Source organism: Desmodus rotundus, chromosome X (assembly GCF_022682495.2).
Source record: "Desmodus rotundus isolate HL8 chromosome X, HLdesRot8A.1, whole genome shotgun sequence".
NCBI classification, from domain to species: domain Eukaryota; kingdom Metazoa; phylum Chordata; class Mammalia; order Chiroptera; family Phyllostomidae; genus Desmodus; species Desmodus rotundus.
The window spans coordinates 88,891,372-88,897,371 of NC_071400.1; the positions used below are offsets into that span (position 1 = coordinate 88,891,372).

Genomic DNA, 6,000 nt, shown 5'->3' on the forward strand with positions numbered 1-6,000 from the left:
AAGACTGTCAGCTGATTTCTCAAAAGAGACCTTACAGGCAAGAAGGGGCTGGCAAGAAGTATTCCAAGTCATGAAAGGCAAGGATTTACATCCAAGATTACTGTATCCAGCAAAACTTTCATTTAGAATGGAAGGGCAGATAAAGTGCTTCTCAGATAAGGTCAAGTTAAGGAGTTCATCATCACCAAGCCCTTATTATATGAAATGGTAAAGGGATTTATCTAAGTAAAAGAAGATAAAAAATATGAACAGTAAAAATGACAGCAAACTCACAGCTATTAACGACCACACCTAAAACCAAAACAAAAGCAAACTAAGCAAACAACTAGAACAGGAACAGAACCACAGAAATGTAGATCACATGGAGGGTTATCAACAGGGGAGGGGAAGGAGGAGATGGGGGGAAAGGTACAGAGAATAAGTAGCATAAATGGTAGGTAGAAAATAGACAGGGGGAGGGTAAGAATGGTATAGAAAATGTAGAAGCCAAAGAACTTGTAAGTATGACCCATGGACATGAACTATAGGGGGGAATGTGGGAGGGAGGGGGTGGGCAGGATGGAGTGAAGGGGGGAAATGGGACAACTGTAATAGCATAATCAATAAATATATTTAAAAAATAAATAAAAAGAAAAAAAGTTTTGATAAAGGAGCCAAAAACATACAATAGAGAGAAGAAAGCCTCTTCAAAAAATGGCACTGGGAAAATTGGAGAGCCACATGCAAAAGGATGACACTAGACTACAGCTTGTCCCCATGTACAAAAATTAATTCAAAATGGATCAAAGACCTAAATATAAGATCTGAAACAATAAATTCCATAGAAGAAAACATAGATCATGGGCCCTGGCCTTAGAGAAGATTTTATGACTTTGACCCAAAAGGCAAGGGAAGTAAAGGCAAAAATAAATGAATGGGATTATATCAAACTAAAAAGTTTCTGCACAGCAAAAGAAACTGCCAACAAAACAAAAAGGCAACCAACTGAATGGAAGATGGTATTTGCAAACAATAGCTCCGATTCATAACCAAAATATATAAAGAACTCACACAACTCAACACCAAACAAAACATCCAATTAAAAAATGAGCAGAGGACCTGAACAGACCCTTCTCCCAAGAAGATGTACAAATGGCCAACAGATATATTAAAAGATGCTCAACTTCATTAGCTATTAGGGAAATGCAAATCAAAGCTACAATGAGATACCACCTCACACTGATTAGAATGGCCATTATCAACAAGACAGGTAGTAAGTGTTGCAGAGGTTGTAGAGAAAAAGGAACCCTCATTCATTGCTGGTAGGAATGTAAACTGGTACAGCCACTATGGAAAACAGTATGGAGGTTCCTCCAAAAATTAAGGATAGCATTACCATATGACCAACAATTCCTCTTCTGGGTATCTACATGAAAAATTTGAAAACATTTATTTGCAAAGATATTTGCACCCTATGTTCATTGCAGCACTACTCACAGTGGCCAAGATATTGAAACAACCAAAGTGTTCTTCAGTAGATGAATAGATAAAGATGTGGTAACATATACGAGGTCTGTCCAGAAGGTATCCAGCCATGTGATATAAAAAATAGACATTTACTGAAGAAGATAGGAGATACAAGAAATATTGTACACAGGACAATGATGCCTCAGTCGCCTTCAAAGCAGGCACCTTGGGACCTCACACAGTTTTCTCATCACCATCAGCTGCCCCAATGTATTTTCCTGAATCTCATCGATGGTCTGAAATCTCTTCCCTTTCAAAGGTGATTTGTTTCGGGAAAAGCCAGAAGTTGCAGGGCACCAAATCTGGGCTGTAGGGGGGCTGACTCACCTGGGGGATTTTATGTTTCACCAAAACACTCTGCATGAGACGTGATGAATGAGTTTGCTCATTGTTGTGATGAAGCTGCCAATCACCAGTTACCCATAGATGTGGCCTTCCACACATGTGGCCATGTATGATTCGAATCATAGGAATAGATTCCACAGAGGAATGTTAAAGCTTAATGCAAAATTTGATGCAGATACATTGCTCTGCTTGCTCAGTCATTTTGAATGTGATGGCCACACAGTACACATGCTCACTCAACGGCGTCTACTGCCCCCCATGACTAGTATAGTGAAGTCGTCATTGTTCACACATACACATTCTAATCCGCTCTCCTGTTGCACACTGTTCTCATTATATTAACAGTGGCTGTACTTTTTCCACAGACCTCGTATACTATGAGATAGTACTCAGCCACAAGAAAAGATGAAATACTGCCTTTTACAATAACATGGATGGATCTTGAGAATATTATGCTAAGTGAAGTAAGTCAGGCAGAGAACACTAAGAACCATATGATTTCACTCATAAGTGGGATATAAAACTGAAACTCATAGACACAGACAACAGTATGGTGGTTACTGGAAGGAAGGGGGTGAGGGAGCAGTAAACTGTAAGGGAGCCAAATATATGGTGATGGAAGATGATCTGACTTTGGGTGGTGGGCACACAATGCAATATACAGATTATGTATCAGAAATCTACACTTGAAACCTAAATAGTCTTATTTACCAATGTCAGCCCAATACATTTTATAAGAATAAAAATATAATTTACAATTCTATTGACTTATTTATGCACTAAGTCTTTGAAATCCAGTATGAACTTTATACTTACAGCCCATCTCAATTCAGACTAGCCCTATTTCAAATGCCTGATGGCCACATGTAGTTAGTGGATACCACATTGGACGGAGAGGTCTAGAAGACTTGTTACCATAGAGAAAGGTTTTGTGTTATAATTTTAAAAGACCCAAACCAATCCAACAGAGGGGACAGGTTAGTTGGAATCAGTGCTTTCTATTCTTTTCTGAACAACAACCCTAAGAAATTAGGTCGACTTAAATCATGTAAAAGTGCAAGACTTATCTAAAGCCCTCTTGGTCTCAGTAACTTCTCGTACATTCTTCAGGGTTGGGAGGATAGCGCTTATATACAGCCTCACAAGAGTTTTATCTTTAGTGCAGTTTGAAGTCCTTGAGTAAAAATTTCAAATAACATAAGGCTGTTTAATATATACTGACCCCCATTACCTCAGTTACAGAAAGTACAATAAGTATTTTGTCCTATCAATGTCCATCCACTTGAGAAACTTATCCATCTCTAGAAGAATATTTCACCTCTATCACAGTCCTAAAAAATGACTTGAGTCTGTTTGCCTTTGGATCTGTAATGTTCTCTGCTCTCAAACATCAGGTGAAGAGTTTGAAACCTGCTTGGTTTCTAAGACTTGAAAAACGAGAGTGACAAACCCCTTCAGCAGAGGTCTACTGAGGAAATCCTAGAACAGGGGTGTCAAACTCATTTTCACCAGGGGCCACATCAGCCTTGCAGTTGCCTTCAAAGGGCCAAATGTAATTTCAACTCCTTAACAGTTAAGGAGTAGTTACATTTATATAGTCCTAAAATTATTTTGGCCCTTTGAAGGCAACCACGAGGCTGATGTGGTCCCTGGTAAAAATGAGTTTCACATCCCTGGCCTAGAGGAACCAAGGGTAGAACAGCAGACCATGTAGGGAACAGAGGAGGTGAAGGTGCAGGCTCTGAAAACTCTGAGGTTTCTGCATTCCCCAGGCAGACTGAATGAGAGTTAGGGTTTTCACTCATGTAATATTGCTATCTTAGGGAGTCAGGGGCTGATACTGAAACTAAAGTGCCATCCTGATCATCTCACACACTTGACCAGAGACCACAGAGGTTTAAATAAACTCTTTTTATTCTGGACTTTTGTCACACATGCAACATGAAGAAATCATGTGGCTCTGTGTTTTCTAAACAACAAAATCACTGTTTAAAACAGTGGCCTGTATCGCTTACGACATGCTAAGCACTATGCCAAGTGCAGAGGAAGCACGTGGGGAATCTTGTGAAGATCCAGATTCTGATTCCATTGTCCAGGAATGAGGACTGAGATTCTAGATTTCTGAGAAACTTCCATATGATGCAAGTGCTGCTAGTCCTTGAACCTCAGGTTGAATAGCAAGGCTTTATGTGGGTGAACTAATGTAATCTTCTCTACAATATCAGGAAATCCTTGCTATTATTACCCCTATATTAAAGATGAAGAAACTGAGGCACAAGAGAGTAATTTGCCCAAGGTCAAAACCACTAGGAAGTGGGAAGAGGCCAGCCCTTGCTCTAAGGACTCCACTGTGTATCCTTACTTTCCAAGTTCAAATACAACAAGCCCAAGGATCATTTCATTTTACTATTAAACCTAAAATACACAAATTAAAGTATTTAAAGTGGTATTCATAGCATGGTTCTACTAGTTATAATTGAAATTTTTATTAAACATTTGACGATGTGTATGATTTTATCCCACACAGTTACCCTCACCCCCCAATATTCAATTCCAAAAGGTTGCATGAAGCATGTGGTCAAACGTTCATAGTTTTTTCTACCCTTCTCAAATAACTGGAGAGTGTATCGTGCACCCAGAGTGTGTGTGTGGGTGGCGGGAGTTAATGTGAAAAAGGAGTGCAGGGTGCAAGTTAGAATTCGAGAAGTCAGAAACAAGTTATCCAAATCTTTGCTACTAAGTACGGGCTGTAGACCAGCAAACAGCATTGGTAGCGCTTGGGAACCGGTTAAGAACAAAGTATCTTAGCTCCGCCCCTGACCCGATAAATCAGAGAATGTGCATTTCAACCGGAACCCCATATGGTCATGTGTACTTTAAAGTTTGAGACCACTGATCTAAATCACAACTTGATTAAGACTCATTTCAATGCCAGAGTCTCTACAGGGTCGTGGAGGGGACCCTGTAGAGACTCGCCGTCTTCATTAAAGTCAATGAAGGGGAAACAATGCCTTTCCTAGGCCGACATTTTATTTTCCTCTCTGGGGCACTGCCGCGGATTACGGCAGGGCCCAGTCCGTCCCAAGACCACTACCGTGGCCTCCCGGGCCAGACCCGAAGGCCACGGAGCGTGAACCGCCCCGCAATGCGACTGCCGCTCCTGCACAGACCGCCACACCCCTCCCGCGGCCTGCCAAAATTACTCCAAGGGCCCGCGCACCACGCGGACGGCCGCACGTGGGCACCGGCCGCACGGCTTCCAGTCCGGAAGGCGCGATGTAGGAGAAGAGAAATGGCCTCGGGCCTTGAGCCCTGGCCCTGGGTACCGCGGGCTTTGGCCGTCAACCCCTCGCCCTCACCTTCAGCACCAAGTCGGTCAGGTAGACGGCAGTCCAGCCGCCCACCACCACTACCACCAGCGACACCGGAATCATGGTAGCAGCGGAGGCAGCGGAAGAAAGGCGAGCCACAGCCTCCTCCTCGCGGCGAGCCTTGCAACAAGCCGACCGCCCGCTGCCTACAATCACACCATCTGCGCAGGAACAATCCTGCTATCGGCTCCTTTCTCGTGGTGGTGCCGTTTCCCACCGGACGTTTCCGGTTAAACACAGATGGACGTGTACGCGCCGGAACGGGAGGCGGGGGCTTATTTTTGTGGGGCACTGATTCGTCGCTCTTCCTGCACCAGTTCGTCGGCAGCGGCCAGCCCTCTAGCGATTTCTTAGGCTTTGTCCCTCCCTGCTGTCTGCTCTCCATTCACTTCGGTTCTGGTTGGGGATTTGTTGTTCCATTTAATCTAGTGAAGATAATCGTTTGCACCTCCCATACTTGTAGTAGGTATCCAGGTTTAAGTTAATTTCTTTTATTTGTTCTTTTCATTTAAGTGTAATTTACATATAGCGAAATCATAATACAGATCTCAACTGTTCATTTCATAATAACTATTTGTGTACCCTAATCAAAATAAAGAAAATTGCCATCTCAGTAATTTCCCTCCTGGTCAATCTCTTCTTCTTTATGTAAATAGCATCATACAATAGGTACTCTTTTTGTGTCTGCCTTATTTTGCTCAACATAATACAGGGTGGGGCAAAAGTAGGTTTACAGTCGTTCGTATGGAAAAGAATACAATAATTAATAAGTAATACA

At 42.3% G+C, this 6,000-nt stretch overlaps 1 protein-coding gene across 1 annotated transcript in view; it reads right to left on the reverse strand.

Annotated features, from left to right (window-relative positions):
• The window catches only part of MBTPS2 (membrane bound transcription factor peptidase, site 2), a 47,288-nt gene extending 41,874 nt beyond the window's left edge, over positions 1–5,414 (reverse strand). Inside the window, exon 1 of the mRNA XM_024569905.3 lies at positions 5,211–5,414. Coding sequence (XP_024425673.2) covers positions 5,211–5,285 — 75 coding nt within the window. The 5' untranslated portion in view covers positions 5,286–5,414. The remainder of the gene's footprint in view (positions 1–5,210) is intronic.
• Positions 5,415–6,000: the final 586 nt, after the last annotated feature.